The sequence below is a fragment of the Pseudophryne corroboree genome, chromosome 3, assembly GCF_028390025.1.
Source record: "Pseudophryne corroboree isolate aPseCor3 chromosome 3, aPseCor3.hap2, whole genome shotgun sequence".
Lineage (NCBI taxonomy): Eukaryota > Metazoa > Chordata > Amphibia > Anura > Myobatrachidae > Pseudophryne > Pseudophryne corroboree.
Genome location: NC_086446.1, coordinates 734,268,163 through 734,286,105, shown reverse-complemented (window position 1 = coordinate 734,286,105; position 17,943 = coordinate 734,268,163). Strand labels below are relative to the sequence as shown.

Here is a 17,943-nt window from a genome sequence, read left to right as displayed (position 1 = left end):
GGTCATAGGGGGAGGAGCCAGTGCACACCAGATAGTCCTAAAGCTTTCTTTAGATGTGCCCAGTCTCCTGCGGAGCCGCTATTCCCCATGGTCCTTACGGAGTCCCCAGCATCCACTACGGACTACGAGAAATAGAATTATCGGTAAGTAAATTCTTATTTTATAGGGTAGTGCACAGTGGGGCAAATGTATTAAGCCTGGAGAGGTGATAAAGCAGTGATAAGTGCAAGGTGATAACGCACCAGCCAATCGGCTCCAATATGTAAATTGACAGTTAGGAGCTGATTGGTTGGTGCATTATCACCTTGCACTTATCACTGCTTTATCACTTCTCCAGGCTGAGATACGGTCATTAGGTCGACCACTATTGTTCGACATGCATTAGGTCGACATGGTCATTAGGTCGACATGGAAAAAGGTCGACATACGTTTTTCCCAAAAAAATTTTTTTCATTTTTGAACTTTTTCATACTTTACGATCCACATGGGCTACGATTGGGAATGGTAACCTTTCCCGAAGTTCGCTCGCCATGCGAGGGCACATGGTGCACTAATTGGGGTTCCCGGTCACTTTACGATGAAAACGAAACCAAAAAAGTAACAAAACCCATGTCGACCTTTTTCCATGTCGGCCTTTTTTCCATGTCAACGTTGCTCATGCCAACCTAATGACCGCGTTGACCTATTTCAGGTGTCGACCTAGTCACTGTCGACCAGTAGTCGGCCCTAATACCCATACCCTCCAGGCTTAATAATCTGCCCCACAGTGTCCACACCACTGTCTCTTAATCAGCACCTCAGACAGTTATATAACATACCATATAGAAAATCATGATAGAACATTTATTATATATAGTTTTTAAAAGCTGTGATGTTATACAGTTTCTAACTGTAACGACCATCTCTCTGCAGGATGGTACCGAGGCTACGCTCTCAGAAAGAAATCTAAAAAGGTATGTTCCCAGCCAATAAAATGCATTATTGCCTCTAGATGTGAATTTAAATGATCATTGCAGATGTTTTACATAGTCATTTCAGGTGGCTTATCCCGGCACTGTAATGAAGACGTTTAAAACCACAAGCTGTAATCTTCATTATCCTGCTTGAAAATACGTGAAACTCGAAAGAAATAAAAATATCCTTTTCTCCATTAAAATAAAGCCACCCCATCTCCTCTTATCTCTGTATTACTTGCTAAATGGTTTCATTTTGGTTTTGTAATGTTCCTGGGCTAATCATGTGCTGACTGCTTTCAGCATTCGTGTCACAGCCCAGTGCAGAGACACCTAATTCTGACACCAGCGCTGATTACAGTCAGAGAACGCTTATTCCTGCAAGTAAGAACTGCTTCCAATCCGTCCAGTCATGGCTGCGGCTGAACGCCATGCTAATTCTATTGATGTAGCGCAGATCAATAGAAGCTGTAGGATCCATAACGGCGCTGCGGAAGAGACACGATGCCACGCGCACGCCTAATGTTTTACCGTCTCTTCCTGGCAATCAGTCTGGCACTATAATTAATGTAATCAAAATAAGTCTATGCATTTGATTAAAAGGTGCTAAAATAATAGCTGAGGGGTGGGGGTTATTGGAACCGTCGCTGTAGTCTTCAGCATAAGCCGGCGGAGACCATGATTCTTCCTGAATAATTGATGAGGATTAACAATACACAGGACACGAAAAATGAACAGACGCATGCATTCCTTGTCTGGTTAATTGACGTAATACCAGGCAATGATATAAAAATGTTTTAACTTAAGTAGTCGGAATAATACTGATAATGAGTCTTTATTGGTTGGCTGTGACTATAGAAAAGACTCTCCGGTGCATATAGATATTTTGGTATGCACTCACTGTGCCTCAATGGGAAGCTGCAGGTATTATTAGATAGATTAGATACTGTTACCGGCACGGCAAAATGACGGAACAACATAACAGTGTCAGCGTCCGAACAGAACACGGTGGCCGCCGGTGCACAAAACAATTGAATCCCCCCCCCCCCCCCCATAGAAGAGAGGAGGAGCAGCGTTACCCTTTTACTACATAGGATAGGGGGCTGCGAAAGGGAGCGCTCTAGAGAGCGAGGGTGTGTCGGCCCTGTTTTCTTGGCATGCCTAAGACAGTGGCTGCGTCCTAGGATGCAACATCACTGGCCATGGCAGAAGGACTTCATCAGACGTCCAGAGTAACCTGAGGGTGTCCAATGTTCGCGCAGTTAATCCAGTGCTGGGTCTTCGGACGCAGCAGCAGGTGAGAGATGCCGGCTTAGGACACTTACGGCTGCTTTTGCATAATTTCCCACAGTCTCTGCGTACAATGAAGCATTGGCGGCGCCATTAGTGGTCACTTGTGAATCAGGCCCATAGTCCGCTATACAGTGCTCTACTCATGGAAACAAATATATCCGGATCTCTTTGGAGCCAAATCGCCTGCCCGTTCTATTAATCGGCTGCCTGTTTCTACCAACTTGCCTGCCCTGTGTACTTTTGTGGATACACACACTGAACACACAACTATTTCAGCATTCCAGTCCACGCTGATGGTGTTACTCTGCTCAGACAAGACATGGATACAGTTAGAGATTGCACACCATGTATGCGGAATGCAAGATACACATGCAGCAAGTAATAAAACATCCAGTGACTTTCTGAAAAAACAAACACCAAAGCTGCATTAAGACAAAACTTTTGGCGGTCACCCGTCCGCAACCTTATGCAAATGTCACGACAAAGTCCTTCTTTGGTGTACCTCTATGGGTACATATGTGCACGGACTGAGATCCAAAGGTCCCCAAAATAAGCACCATCAAATCTTGTATCTGCTCTATGGCAGGTACAGTGTCTCCGTCAGAGTATGAGCGCTTGTGTCAGCACGCACGTTCAGCTAATATATTCTGAGGTTGATAAGGAAAAAGTGCTCATGATTGCAAGAGGACAAATTGCCTTTGAATTTCGAAAACTAAATGATTTCAATCTTTCCAGATTTCCCAGAGATGTTACAGAGGCCATTGTTTGCAGATGATATTAATAAATCTTTATTGTCATTAACAATACCAAGTGGTCTAAGTGACTTTGGCCATGGAATGATGCAAGATGGGGTGTTTGACTGGGTTCTGTCTAATTTGCAGATGGACGGGAGGCTGGCTGTCAGTATACCAACAGCGGCATCCCGTCCATCAAAATCCCGACAGACCCCATTGATCTCCCTAACCCTGACCTTTTCCCTACCCTAACCCTCCCTTGTGGGTGTCTATTCCTAACCCTCCCTGGTGCTGCCTAAACCTAACCCTCCCTGCTTGATGCCTAACCCAACCTCCCCTTCTAAGTGCCTAAACCTAACCCTCGCTCCCTAACCTTAACCTGTCCTTCCCTGAACCCTAACCCCCCTTCTCCTGCCTAAACCTAAACTCTCCCTCTCCCCCCATGGGGTGAGGACGATCGGGATGCTGGCTGTTGGTAATGTGATGCCGGCTTCCTGAGCGGTGCCGCTATGTAGACACCGGCATTGCGTCCTCCCTCGGGATCCTGTCGTCGGTATATTGACTGCCGGATTCCCACCCGTCGGGAAACTAACTGCTTTCCGTTTGACTACCTCAGAAACTGTGGATCTTTAACCCACAACAGTCGATAGATTTCAGAGAATGATGCACAAAATAAAAAATATCCGGGAGCAGATGTTCTGTTGGCATTGTTAATGTGAGAGGTCAGAGTAGAATGGTCAAACTGGTTTAAGTTGACAGGAAGGCGACATTAACTCCTATAATCTTGTGTTACGTCAGTGGTATGCAGAAGAGCTTCTCTGGATGCACAGAGAGTGGGCAGTGCCCAGTGAAGAGTGGTACATAGAACCTGGAATTGGATGGGCTGCAGCACACCGTATTCCACTCCTGTCGGCTAAGAAGAGGAATCTGAGGCTACAGTGGGCACAGGCCACCAACTCTGGATAGTTGAACATTGGAAAAAACATTTCTTGGTCTACGAATCTTGGTTTTCGTCCGCCACATGCATTTGACAGATCTAGAACCATTTTTAGTGAAAACCACAAGGATTCATCATGCCTGGTTTCAAATGTTCAGACTGGTGGTGGTGGTGTACTGGTTTGGGGGTTGTTTTCTTTGCACATATAATGGCTACTTCCAGCAGAATAACTCACCAAGTCACAATGTACTGTGGCATAAAGGGTACTTCGATCCAATGGGTGAGGCTTCCGATGCTGACTAGCAGCCATATGATAGGGCTGGTGGGGCATAGCTAGTGTCAGGAAGTCATATGATGTGAACAAATGTGCTGTCATAACATTTGTAAGGAATAAAGAAGCCACCTGACAAAGCAGACCAGAGTCCTTCCTTTGTGAGCAGACCTCTACAGTATGTATCGTCATGTTCATGGAATCAGCTCGAAATGACCAGAGTCTCTTTTTGGAATGTTTCCAGCACCTTATTCAATCCATTCCACAAATAATTGTGGAGGCAAAGGAAGATTCTACCCAGTATTAGAAGGTGTATCTAATAAAGTGGTAATTGAGTGTATATAGAAGGATCAACTGTTGCTCTGTCCCATTAGACATATATTATATTTTATATATACTATATTATACTTCGAGCTACAAGCCCATGGGAACGGACACTTATACAGCGTCTCGAGCTGGAGTCCATGGCTCTGCCGGTTGGTTCTATAATACAGGACAGGCAAATTAATTTTGAATGCAAGTTAGGAGGAGGTGAGAGTTGGGAGGTCCAGTCACAAACCACAAAGCCATACACTGACAGTCTAGCTTTAAGAATTGTAAAACTATTGTATATGGGAGAGGAAACTAATAGAACTTTTTAAACCATACTGTGTTTGGTGTATGGCTTGTAGGCATAGGGTGTTTTCACATTTGTTTTCATTGGTAACCTCCAAGCTTTTGACCGTTTTGAGCTTTTGTTTAGTTTTGTTTAATACTTTAATATAATTGATTTATTCACATATTATTATTTTTCCCTAGGGCATATTTCCAGCCAGCTATATTCATCTTAAGGAAGCCACAGTCGAAGGAAAGGGGTAACTCAGCTTCTGCTTTTTTATAATTAAGAAATAATAGGTATATGGTAGAGTGTCATTAGAGTGCGCAAAAACACATTACCTGTCATTAGATACATAGTAGCAGATGTATGAAGCCTGGAGACGTGATAAAGCAGTGCAAGGTGATAACTCACCAGCCAATCAGCTCCAATATGTAAATTGACCGTTGGGAGCTAATTGGCTGGTGCGTTATCACCTTCCACTTATCGCTGCTTTATCACTTCTCCAGGCTTAATACATCTGCCCCATAGTTCTTTAATACGGACTATTGCTCTAGTACTTGTAATTCTAAACTTATGTCAATAACCAAAATAACGATCCATGATCTACAATTTGGTTTTTAGCTGTACTTTTTTTCTAGTGTGAATGTAATGAAAATTCTTGCTGCTTATTTTAAGAAAACCAAGTGTGCAGGACATCTAGCGATCGTGCCTATAGACCAATATGTGTGCAGTAGAACTTTGCAGGATGTTCTACGGTAGTTTGCCTCCTGAATTTCTAGTTCAGGATTGCCTTTTATTCCCATATCTCTGCATTTCTGTGACTGGTGCATGCTGGTGTGCCGAAACAAACTGTTTTGCCCAAGAAGCTGAGTCACCGCAGTAGTAAAGCAGGAACCATTTATGTTTCCCGTTCATGACAAGATCTCACTAAATTAAGCCCAGGAAAAGTTGAATGAAGGATTATTATTATTTATAAAGTGCAATGAGGCAATCATGATGAAAAATAAAATACAATGAATAACAGAAGGTAAATATGACCAGCTGAAATGGGCTTTATAACCTTAGATGATACATAAGATAATGGAAAACCAATTATAGCTGTAGACGAACATTGTAAAAACTTTTAAGTGCGTCGTCTGCTGGCAAGCACATTTATATCCGTACAGCATCCTTGTTCATCTGGTTCTGGAGAAGACTTGTTCGTTGCATGGGTTGCACTCCGTCACGTGCCGGGTTAATGGCATCAAGCCATTAAGAAGTTCCATATTGTTAGACGTTTCCCCCAGACAGTATAAGTTGCCAGTTAAAGCTGTCCTGGGAATTCTCAAGATGTTCCGGCTTTATGAAATCAGACATTTCATGGTTTGCACATCGATGCAAGGTGGATAAAATCTAATTGCAAAAGAGCGTTTCTGATAGAATTTGTTTTCATAATAATAATAAATATCTGCATAGATCTGCTTCCTCCTTAATTAGTAGAACATAACATATATTTTTGCTATTTTTTAATATACAGTAGTTAATTTTGGCTAATGTTACTTGCATTCTCTAGTTTCTCAATGTTTGTAATTCAGAGATCTTGTGTACCCCCTCACTGGGAGCTTCATCAGGCACGTTTTGACGATGTGGTGGATGTGTTTTCATTTTATTTGCTGTGTTGTCCCTGTTTTGTGTTTTTTTACCACAAATCTTAATTAGTTCACCGGCTACATTGAAGGCTGTAGATTTTTGCTTTGTTTGCACCAGCTATGGCAATACATTCACTTCTGCTGACACCTGGTAATGCGGCCTGTGTAATTGTTACTTCTCTAGATTTGAGACTTCTTTTTTTTTTTTGCTTTTTGGTTTTACAAAATTTAAAAAGTTTATTGTAAAAAAAAAAAAAAAAAAATATATATATATATATATACACATATATATACATATACCTGTATATATATATTTTTTTTTCTAAAAAAAATAAAAATTAAAGCATAAGGAAAATTGCTCATCTTTAACAGGTAAAAAATTGTGTATACTCCGCGCTATATGTACACTGTAACAAGTAAAACTATAGTGTGCAGTCTGTCATATAGAATAATTGACTCAGTAGAACTATAGGGATAAGTATCAATAAATTCTTTATCCAATAATTGTTAAAAATAACACATTTCAAACGACACAAGCAGCGTATACTTAATAACAGTTAATCATTTATAATCACAATTAGTATAGCATACAATATAATAAGATTTCTTTGTTATAATACCATATAAAATTGAAATACACTGGCGTCCCAGTGTTTAATAAAATGTCCCGCAAGGATTAATCACAGCCTTGTTAATGATGAATTTTTAAATATATAATGATGTAAAATTACTCATGTGCTGGTTCCTGAGAATTTAGATGAACAGGGTCCGTTTGAATATCAATGCACATATACGGGTATAAATTGATAGAACTATTTCAAGCTGGTTTGGAAAATGCCGTGTAATTGTCACGGCTGTGCTCCGGATAAATGAAGATTCTTGATAGCCTGTATATAGGACTCCAAAACTCACTTCCTCGTCACGGGTGTTAGACCTCTCTGCGGAGGCCAGCAGCATTCACTCAGTGCGGGTGAGCGGAGTACCGGACGTCTGCAGCACAGCACGGAGATCGATGTCAGTGCTCCTGCTGAAAGCCGCCGTCTGAAGCGCCCGGCGTTTATCAGACCGTAATGGATTGTGGCTGTGAGAAGCCGTTAGCAGGAACAGTATTGCCGAACAGCTGGACTTTAGAAAGTGGGCGTCAACGCGTTTCGTCTCCTTGGCAACCGGAGACTTCCTCAAGACGGATACCTCCCCTCTATTCGATCACATATTTATACTCTTTCTAATGAGATCACTTGTAACAGCTGGATCTGTTTAATAGGCTAAAATATTTAAATTATATGCTGCACATATTAAAGGGTTATTCTTTGTAATTGAAACTATTATTGCAACACAACTAATACTAAGTCAACCATCTACTGAGTCAATCTAACAGAATTTATAACATTAATAAGTATATTCTTAATTTAAACTAAATTACCATCATTTCTGTCAATTAGTCAGACATCAATTTCAGACGTGCATTTATATGTTATGTATACTCTTGAATAAACGACTTTCTCTTGTTTATAGACAAGAGTCCCTGCACATTATATACTCCGAAACAGAATAATTAATATTTAGATCTTAACATTATCTAAATTTACTTGTGTACAAATAATATGTTAGTAATAATTATATACAAATAATAATATATAGTATATAGAAAAAAGTTATAAACTTACATCTCAGATTGATTCATTATTTCTACATAACTATAATAGAGCTCCGTATTGATGAGCAAATGCAGATAGAGGAAAACCACTGGTAGACTAACTTTGTTTTTTAATTTTTTTATTTTATTTTTTGTTTTTGATTTTGTTTTTAGCCAGTTTTTAATGCATAATAGATATATAAACTTACCACCACTTAAATATAATTGCTATTAACATAGTAAAAATTACTTTCTGTTCTAATTTAGACATAGATCATACTTTTATCAAGAGTATCTTAATATATCACTGAGGGCATATTCTAAATAGAGAAGACTATGATGAGGGATTTAAGTGATTCTAAAAGGGAAATCTCGAACAAAAAGGAAAAGGGGAGGAGGAAATATATGGGGAAAAAGGAGAAGAAAAAGAGAAGAGGGGGAGGATATAATCATATCCAACCTAACCCATCTTTTTTATTTTCTAATCAATGTATACACATGAATATAAAAAAAGGAGAGATCAATCTAAACAAGAATAATCCAAGGCTTCATTGAGGCCATTGGGGTGTAGGGTGTCTAACTTGAAGATCCAAGAGGATTCTCCAATACACAATTTTCTAAACTTATCACCCCCTATTTTTGTACAAGAGAATTGTTCTAAACCAACAATGCTGAGAAGAGATGGATCACCATTAGGTACCCTAGAGAAATGACGAGATACACTATGAGTCTGTAGTTTTTTAATAATGTTTAGTCTATGCTCCCTAAATCTAGACTTCAAGGGCCTTATAGTTCTCCCTACATATTGAAGGGAGCAGGGACACTGTAACAAATATACACAATATTCTGTATCACAATTAATGAATTGTTTAATTGTAAAAGTATTACCATTAGTTGTAGAACTGACATTTGTAGTTTTATTCAACATGTGTTTACATGTCAAACAGATTTGTTTGTTACATCTAAAGCTACCCGATGGTCTTTTTGGTAACCATGAAGAATTTACAGTGGAGTCAAGAGGTTTTAAGTAACTGGGAGCCAGCATCTCTTTTAAATTCGTATTTCTCCTAAAGATAACCCTCGGTCTATCTGTTAAACATTTGTTTAAGATGGAATCTTGTTTAATCAACTCAAAATTATCAAGAACAATCTTTTTTTATGTCTTTAACTTTATTGTTAACAGGTAGCTGACTATTTGAACTATCAAGTCTGTGGCAATAAGGCTGACTTTGTTATTAACGTAATAAAAAGTGAATTATATCCAAAATGTATTACTAAAATATCACTGGCCGGTTAGCGGTAATGCTTTACTTGCTGCTTCACCAGGGCTGTCTTCGGGGCGTAGGTCTTGCCACAAGCCTTGGCTTTCAGTTTAACTAGTACTAAAAAAGCATGCTTTATTCAAATGGTAAAGTGTTTTTTTTTTAATGCATTTACTCCTGCTGTAGCCATCATGAGACAGATGAATGATTCTTGTTAACTAGGTGAGCATGAGGAAGCTTTAGCCGTCAAGACCCAGTATTTTTCTTCTGCGGGTGCTACAAATATTGCAAGTGTTGACCCTTTGATAAATAGGGAGTATCTGTTTTTGACAGAGCTGTAGTTTTTCTCCTTTTCATAAGCCGGTACAAAAGTGTTCTAGAATCACTAAAATCATCATTATCATTTTCGGGAAATCTGTTTTATTTTCATTCACTGAAAAGCCATGTCTAGAGTCCTTCGTTGAGCCTGTAATGGTTAAATTAGACATAAAGTAAATTTGTTTTTGTAACATGTTGCTGCTTATGGTGCTTGCGTCTCTTCTACCGGATTGTCATCAGCGAGTGACAGTTTTGTTAAACACTGCGCAAAATATGTTTTGTTGCCGTCTTTGTCTTAACCTCTAGATGAAATATGTTCGGCATCAGTATTCTAATCATCTGATTACTGCATAATGACATCTAGTCTGATTACAAAATTGATTTCTAGAGAAGACTTATGGGACTAAAATAGCAGAAAGTTGATTTATTTTTATAGAATGAATACATTTAAAAAATAAATAGTCATAAACACAAAAATTACTTGAAGCAGGTTTTCGGCATAGAATTCCAACAATTTTGTAATCTCCAGGAAAACTTTGATCTTGGTGTTAAATAATAACTACAAATCCTGTTGTCCTGTAATATTTTCAGATGCGCCCAAACAGAACGTAAATTAATAGGCTGGTAGAATTGCATAGAGATCTGTAGGCTAAACTCAAAACGCAAAAAGTAGAATTGTATAGAGATCTGTAGACTTAACACAACAATTAAGGCTAAAAGAAGACAAAAAGGATGGCATTGTTTACTGTAGATAATTCATTTGGTGGTTAATAATTTATGTAAAGTTTGCTAGGTAGTAATATATGCTGACATAATATTCTACTGCATTAACATGTAGAATATGAACATGCCAGGTGAAGCCATTTAGTGTATAATTAGAGATGTAATGTTGTTGCCATACAGGGAATATATACAAAGTAACAGTAAAACTGGGCAATCTGCTTGATATCGGTGGATGAACCAGATAATTATCTGTGTATGTGTGCGCTACCCATCGCTTTGACATACCACCTCACGCAGCATGTTTTTTGAGTGTAAAGGCAGTCGGGCAGATGTATCAAGCCTGGAGAAGTGATAAGTGCAAGGTGATAACACGCCAGCCAATCAGCTCCAATATGTAAATTGACAGAAGCTGACTGGCTGGTGCGTTATCATCTTGCACTTATCACTGCTTTATTACTTCTCCAGGATTAATACATCTGCCCCAATGTATGTACTGCCGCAGCCAACCGACTGACGTTTCCACTCTTTCTTCACAGGGGAGGAACGTGGAAACGTCTCCTCTACAGGGGAAGAATGCAGATATTGTGTAGTACACTGTGAGAGATATTTCAGTGTATGTCCATAATATCTGATGGGTGTCAGGCCGCAAGAAAAAATTCTGTTGGTCTGACTGGCATTTTATAGGACCGTGTATGCCCAGCAATAGGAACACAGAGCAATAAAGTAGGTAGTAAGCAGATGGGGTGGGGGGGGGGGGGGGAAGGTTTGGTAAATCACTGTATCTTGACAGTGAAGTGTAGGTAGGTCACAGGAAGGGTAAGCAGACCAGCACTCATTGAGCCTGTACCCACTGATGGGTGATCACAATGTTTGTGTCGTTGATAAGGGCTAGGAGAGCAGAGATGAGGAGCACTAGTAGCAAGGATAGTGCTAGGAACAAACACGAGGACCCCCCAGTAAGAGCTTATATACTTAATGGATGGGTAAGCAGTTGGGAGGGGATATGGGGAGAAGAGAAGGTCGGGAGGAGAGGAACAGTGGAGATTTAGGAAAGTGATAGCCTTTGATGTGTTTTGAGAGCACTTTTGAAGCTGGCGAGAGTGGTAGAAAGTCTCACTTGGCAAGGGACTGAGTACCACAGGAGTGGGGCGGAGTGTGAGAAATCTTGGAGATGACCAGTGGAGGAAGTAACCAGGGTACTGAAGATGCGGCAATCATGGCAAGGGTGGAGGTGATGGGAGGGAGTGTGGACAGAAATGAGGACAGGTGTATGAAGTAGCAGAGTGATTACATGCTTTGTAAGTGAGAGCCAGGAGTTTGAACTGAATTTTGCAGGGGATGGGGTGCCAGTGTCTCAGGTTGCAATGGGGAGAGGCCGATGCTGAGCTGTTAGATAGGAAATTGAGGCAATTGTTAAAGCACACCTATAACCTATCCACAGTGGAGACAGCCACGTGTGGTCTGAACCAATATTCATGGAAGTCTAGCATTTCACTTGAAACTAGTGACCTCCGTGCAGTATAACCATGGGCGCAATGGCCATCTGACCAATCTTTTCTGCAAATGGCAGTAGGACCAGTCCGGTCGTCTGGATGCCTGGGCAAGCAGCTACGCTTTCTGGCTCTTTTAAAAGTGGTGTGCTGTAAGTCCACGACCCTGCGACTTGCGTCACATCCCCCATGATACGTGGCCATGCTCCCTTTTCCCATACATGTGCACGGAAGGGATGCCAGGGCTTAGTGTAAGCCTCAGTTTGTCATGATTATGTGGGCATGTAGATCTTCAGACATACAGTAGTTATTGGGCTATTTGTGATTTCTCAGAGCAGCATACAAGCCTGATTTTTGGGTACGTTTGCTGAGGAGCCCATACCTGGGATGATTGATTGCTGACTTCACTGTCCTCCCTTTGTAACTATTGTCGCTGTAGCATGACAAACAGAAGTGGTGACAATTGCTTTCTCTGAAATAATAGCCGATATCTGTTCTTTTCTTCGGTGTCAAAACAACATGAAAGTTCCAGATCAGTTTACTAAAGCAGGCCTGGCCAACCTGTGGCTCTCCAGCTGTTGTGAAACTACATGCCCTGTCACAGTTTTGCTATTAGGGAATGCAAGAACCGTGGCAGTGCATGCTGGGATGTGTAGTTTTACAACAGCTGGAGAGCCACAGGTTGGCCAGGCCTGTACTAAAGGTTCTGCTTTGATACGAAGGTGGTAGCACTTTCCCATGATCAATAGTGTCCACTTCATTTGCTCGAATTGCCATCATAATACGGAAGCAAGTAAGGCCGTACTTTAATTTTTTAACCAACGACTTCTATGCTTTCACTTCTTTTCTCTGACGTCCTAGTGGATGCTGGGAACTCCGTAAGGACCATGGGGAATAGACGGGCTCCGCAGGAGACTGGGTACTCTAAAAGAAAGATTAGGTACTATCTGGTGTGCACTGGCTCCTCCCTCTATGCCCCTCCTCCAGACCTCAGTTAGATTTCTGTACCCGGCCGAGCTGGATGCACACTAGGGGCTCTCCTGAGCTCCTAGAAAGAAAGTATATGTTAGGTTTTTTATTTTACAGTGAGACCTGCTGGCAACAGGCTCACTGCAACGAGGGACTAAGGGGAGAAGAAGCGAACCTACCTGCTTGCAGCTAGCTTGGGCTTCTTAGGCTACTAGACACCATTAGCTCCAGAGGGATCGACCGCAGGACCCGTCCTTGGTGTTCGTTCCCGGAGCCGCGCCGCCGTCCCCCTTACAGAGCCAGAAGCATGAAGATGGTCCGGAAAATCGGCGGCAGAAGACTTCAGTCTTCACCAAGGTAGCGCACAGCACTGCAGCTGTGCGCCATTGCTCCTCATACACACTTCACACTCCGGTCACTGAGGGTGCAGGGCGCTGGGGGGGGGCGCCCTGAGCAGCAATAAAAACACCTTGGCTGGCAAAATAATCACAATATATAGCCCCAGAGGCTATATATGTGATAATTACCCCTGCCAGAATCCATAAAAAAGCGGGAGAAAAGTCAGCGAAAAAGGGGCGGAGCTATCTCCCTCGGCACACTGGCGCCATTTTCTCTTCACAGTGTAGCTGGAAGACAGCTCCCCAGGCTCTCCCCTGTAGTTTTCAGGCTCAAAGGGTTAAAAAGAGAGGGGGTGCACTAAATTTAGGCGCAATATTGTTTATACAAGCAGCTATCGGGGAAAATTCACTCAGTGATAGTGTTTATCCCTACATTATATAGCGCTCTGGTGTGTGCTGGCATACTCTCTCTCTGTCTCCCCAAAGGGCTGTGTGGGGTCCTGTCCTCAGTCAGAGCATTCCCTGTGTGTGTGCGGTGTGTCGGTACGGCTGTGTCGACATGTTTGATGAGGAGGCTTATGTGGAGGCGGAGCAGATGCCGATTAAATGGGATGTCGCCCCCTGTGGGCCGACACCAGAGTGGATGGATAGGTGGAAGGTATTAACCGACAGTGTCAACTCCTTACATAAAAGGCTGGATGACGTAACAGCTATGGGACAACCGGCTTCTCAGCCCGCGCCTGCCCAGGCGTCTCAAAGGCCATCAGGGGCTCAAAAACGCCCGCTCCCTCAGATGGCAGACACAGATGTCGACACGGAGTCTGACTCCAGTGTCGACGAGGTTGAGACATATACACAATCCACTAGGAACATCCGATACATGATCCCGGCAATAAAAAATGTGTTACACATTTCTGACATTAACCCAAGTACCACTAAAAAAGGGTTTTATGTTTGGGGAGAAAAAGCAGGCAGTGTTTTGTTCCCCCATCAAATGAGTGAATGAAGTGTGAAAAAGCGTGGGTTCCCCCGATAAGAAACTGGTAATTTCTAAAAAGTTACTGATGGCGTACCTTTTCCCGCCAGAGGATAAGTTACGCTGGGAGATATCCCCTAGGGTGGATAAGGCGCTCACACGTTTGTCAAAAAAGATGGCACTGCCGTCTTAGGATACGGCCACTTTGAAGGTACCTGCTGATAAAAAGCAGGAGGCTATCCTGAAGTCTGTATTTACACACTCAGGTACTAGACTGAGACCTGCAGATAGTGCTGCAGCAGCGTGGTCTGTAACCCTGTCAAACAGGGATACTATTTTGCGAACATAAGACGTCATCTTATATATGAGGGATGCACAGAGGGATATTTTGCCGGCTGGCATCCAGACTTAATGCAATGTCCATTCTGTCAGGAGGGTATTAGAGACCCGACACTGGACAGGTGATGCTGACTTTAAAAGGCACATAGAGCCTTATAAGGGTGAGGAATTGTTTGGGGATGGTCTCTGGGACCTCGTATCCACAGCAACAGCTGGGAAGAATTTTTTTTTACCTCAGGTTTCCTCACAGCCTAAGAAAGCACTGTATTATCAGGTACAGTCCTTTCGGCTTCAGAAAAGCAAGCGGGTCAAAGGCGCTTCCTTTCTGCACAGAGACGAGGGAAGAGGGAAAAAGCTGCACCAGTCAGCCAGTTCCCAGAATCAAAATTCTTCCCCCGCTTCCTCTGAGTCCACCGCATGACGCGGGGGCTCCACAGGCGTAGCCAGGTACGGTGGGGGGCCGCCTCAAAAATTTCAGCGATCAGTGGGCTCGCTCACAGGTGGATCCCTGGATCCTTCAAGTAGTATCTCAGGGGTACAGGCTGGAATTCGAGGCGTCTCCCCCCCGCCGTTTCCTCAAATCTGCCTTGCCGACAACTCCCTCAGGAAGGGAGGCTGTGCTAGAGGCAATTCACAAGCTGTATTCCCAGCAGGTGATAGTCAAGGTGCCCCTACTTCAACAAGGACGGGGTTACTATTCCACACTGTTTGTGGTACCGAAACCGGACGGTTCGGTGAGACCCATTTTAAATTTGAAGTCCTTGAACACATACATAAAAAAATTCAAGTTCAAGATGGAATCGCTCAGGGCGGTTATTGCAAGCCTGGAGGAGGGGGATTACATGGTATCCCTGGACATCAAGGATGCTTACCTACATGTCCCCATTTACCATCCTCACCAGGAGTACCTCAGATTTGTGGTACAGGATTGCCATTACCAATTCCAAACACTGCCGTTTGGACTGTCCACGGCACCGAGGGTCTTTACCAAGGTAATGGCAGAAATGATGATACTCCTTCAAAAAAAGGGAGTTTTTAATTATCCCGTACTTGGACGATCTCCTTATAAAGGCGAGGTCCATGGAGCAGTTGTTGGTCGGAGTAGCACTATCTCAGGAAGTGCTACAACAGCACGGATGGATTCTATACATTCCAAAGTCACAGCTGGTTCCTACCACACGCCTGCTGTTCCTGGGGATGGTTCTGGACACAGAACAGAAAAAAGTGTTTCTCCCGCAGGAGAAAGCCAAGGAGCTGTCATCTCTAGTCAGAGACCTCCTGAAACCAAAACAGGTATCGGTGCATCACTGCACACGAGTCCTGGGAAAAATGGTAGCTTCTTACGAAGCAAAATTCCATTCGGCAGGTTCCATGCAAGAACTTTTCAGTGGGACCTCTTGGACAAGTGGTCAGAATCGCATCTTCAGATGCATCGGCTGATAACCCTGTCTCCAAGGACCAGGGTATCTCTACTGTGGTGGCTGCAGAGTGCTCATCTTCAAGAGGGCCGCAGATTCGGCATACAGGACTGGGTCCTGGTAACCACGGATGCCAGCCTTCGAGGCTGGGGGGCAGTCACACAGGGAAGAAATTTCCAAGGACTTTGGTCAAGTCAGGAGTCGTCCCTACACATAAATATTCTGGAACTGAGGGCCATTTACAATGCCCTAAGTCTAGCAAGGCCTCTGCTTCAAAACCAGCCGGTACTGATCCAATCAGACAACATCACGGCAGTCGCCCATGTAAACCGACAGGGCGGCACAAGAAGCAGGATGGCGATGGCAGAAGCCACAAGGATTCTCCGATGGGCGGAAAATCACGTCTTAGCACTGTCGGCAGTGTTCATTCCGGGAGTGGACAACTGGGAAGCAGACTTCCTCAGCAGACACGACCGACACCCGGGAGAGTGGGGACTTCATCCAGACGTCTTCCAACTGTTGGTGAACCGTTGGGAAAGGCCACAGGTGGACATGATGGCGTCCCGCCTAAACAAAAAAACTAGATATTGCGCCAGGTCAAAGGACCCTCAGGCAATAGCTGTGGACGCTCTAGTGACACCGTGGGTGTACCAGTCGGTTTATGTATTCCCTCCTCTGCCTCTCATACCAAAGGTACTGAGAATAATAAGAAAACGAGGAGTAAGAACGATACTCGTGGTTCCGGATGGGCCAAGAAGAGCTTGGTACCCAGAACTTCAAGAATTAATATCAGAGGACCCATGGCCTCTACCGCTCAGACAGGATCTGCTACAGCAGGGGCCCTGTCTGTTCCAAGACTTACCGCAGCTGCGTTGGACGGCATGGCGGTTGAATTCCGGATCCTAAAGCAAAAGGGCATTCCGGAGGAAGTCATTCCTACGCTGATAAAAGCCAGGAAAGAAGTAACCGCAAACCATTATCACCGTATTTGGCGAAAATATGTTGCGTGGTGTGAGGCCAGGAAGGCCCCAACAGAGGAATTTCAGCTGGGTCGTTTTCTGCACTTCCTACAGTCAGGAGTGACTATGGGCCTAAATTTGGGTTCCATTAAGGTCCAGATTTCGGCTCTGTCGATTTTCTTCCAGAAAGAACTGGCTTCACTGCCTGGAGTTCAGACATTTGTAAAGGGAGTGCTACATATTCAGCCCCTTTTTTGTGCCTTCTGTGGCACCTTGGGATCTCAACGTGGTGTTGAGTTTCTTAAAATCACTTTGGTTTGAGCCACTTAAAACTGTGGATTTGAAATATCTCACGTGGAAAGTGGTCATGTTATTGGCCTTGGCTTCGGCCAGGCGTGTGTCAGAATTGGCGGCTTTGTCATGTAGAAGCCCTTATCTGGTTTTCCATATGGATAGGGCAGAATTGAGGACTCGTCCCCAGTTTCTCCCTAAGGTGGTATCAGCTTTTCACTTGAACCAACCTATGGTAGTGCCTGCGGCTACTAGGGACTTGGAAGATTCCAAGTTACTGGACGTAGTCAGGGCCTTAAAAATTTATATTTCCAGGACGGCTGGAGTCAGGAAAACTGACTCGTTTTTTATCCTGTAGGCACCCAACAAAATAGGTGCTCCTGCTTCTAAGCAGACTATTGCTCGCTGAATTTGTAGCACAATTCAGCTGGAGCATTCTGCGGCTGGATTGCCGTATCCTAAATCAGTAACAGCCCATTCCACGAGGAAAGTGGGCTCATCTTGGGCGGCTGCCCGAGGGGTCTCGGCTTTACAACTTTGCCGAGCTGCAACTTGGTCAGGGGCAAACACGTTTGCTAAATTCTACAAATTTGATACCCTGGCTGAGGAGGACCCTGAGTTCTCTCATTCGGTGCTGCAGAGTCATCCGCACTCTCCCGCCCGTTTGGGAGCTTTGGTATAATCCCCATGGTCCTTACGGAGTTCCCAGCATCCACTAGGACGTCAGAGAAAATAAGAATTTACTCACCGGTAAATCTATTTCTCATAGTCCGTAGTGGATGCTGGGCGCCCATCCCAAGTGCGGATTGT

At 43.4% G+C, this 17,943-nt stretch overlaps 1 protein-coding gene across 2 annotated transcripts in view; it reads left to right on the top strand.

The window, feature by feature from the left end:
* DOCK1 (dedicator of cytokinesis 1) overlaps nucleotides 1-17,943 on the top strand; it is a 649,074-nt gene that overhangs the window by 113,979 nt on the left and 517,152 nt on the right. For both annotated transcript variants that reach the window (XM_063962225.1, XM_063962224.1), the window contains exons 3-4: nucleotides 913-953; nucleotides 4,987-5,042. In XM_063962225.1, coding sequence (XP_063818295.1) covers nucleotides 913-953; nucleotides 4,987-5,042 — 97 coding nt within the window. The remainder of the gene's footprint in view (nucleotides 1-912; nucleotides 954-4,986; nucleotides 5,043-17,943) is intronic.